General features: G+C 35.3%; 1 protein-coding gene across 1 annotated transcript; it reads left to right on the top strand.

Moving 5' to 3' along the window:
• Positions 1 to 41: 41 nt before the first annotated feature.
• LOC108357841 (uncharacterized) lies at positions 42 to 655 on the top strand (the record flags this gene model as incomplete). Its single annotated transcript, XM_017608913.1, has 1 exon — positions 42 to 655. A coding segment is annotated over exon 1 (614 nt), but the record flags the coding sequence as incomplete, so codon positions are not given.
• Between the last annotated feature and the right edge of the window lie 363 nt (positions 656 to 1,018).

Consider the following 1,018-nt stretch of genomic DNA (forward strand, 5'->3'; position numbering starts at 1 on the left):
TGACAAATTTATTCTGATTATAAGATATAATTAGAATTAATATGGTAGGAGGTGAAACCCTCTACAATAATAGGTTCAAGGACCTTGATCCTGATCCTATACCTGGTACTAAAGTTAAAAATAAAAGGAAAAGATATGCTGAAATTGGCCTTGAATTCGATGATGATCATATTCCGCGATATGTTGTTGCAAAAGCTATTGGATCAAAGCCAGACCAAAATGTTCCTCCATTATCCTCTCATAACGTTTTTCAAATTGAGAAACTACAACACATATCTAAAGAATATACTGAAGTTACTGAATTGAAATCGGGCGACTTTTTGATAAAAACAAATAACCTCAAAGCAGCACAAAAATGTATGAAGGCATCATACATTGACTTGATTCCAGTGCAAATCACATTACACACAAATCTGAACTCCTCACAAGGCAGAATATATTCAAAGAAAATTATAAATATATCCGATGAAGAGCTAACCAAATACTTAGCCGACCAAAAAGTCATATCGGTCAAAAAGATACTCAAAAAAGAAAATGATAACCTTATTCCCACAGGGGCCGCTATCATAACTTTCGACCTTATACACCGCCCTGAAAAGTTGAATATAGGATGGGAAAAAGTGCAAGTTTATGAGTACATTCCGAATCCTTTGAGGTGCCTTACCTGTCAAAAACTTGGGCACACAAAAAAGTATTGTCGGAATATTGAAAATTGCAAAGTATGTGCCANTTTGCGTGGAAGACTAGCACATTTCAGATTTTTGCGTGGAAGAGTAGCACATTTCAGATACTCGCGTAGAAGAATAGCGAATTCATATAAAGTGGTACTAGCAGCCGTACAAAAACCAAACATACGTGTATGTAATAATTATTTCTCCTCGACTAAGCTGAGAGTTTAATGTTGTGTATGGAGCTTTTCGGTATTTTATTACAACAAGAATAAACGGTTATTTTCCTCCTACTCGTTTAGACGCATATTCGCGTCTTCCTCAGGGAATCTATTTATAAATACGAGAAA

Source organism: Rhagoletis zephyria, unplaced genomic scaffold (genome assembly GCF_001687245.7).
Source record: "Rhagoletis zephyria isolate East Lansing unplaced genomic scaffold, Rhagoletis_zephyria_1.1 Rzeph_scaffold_85539, whole genome shotgun sequence".
In the NCBI taxonomy this organism is placed as follows: Eukaryota; Metazoa; Arthropoda; class Insecta; order Diptera; family Tephritidae; genus Rhagoletis; species Rhagoletis zephyria.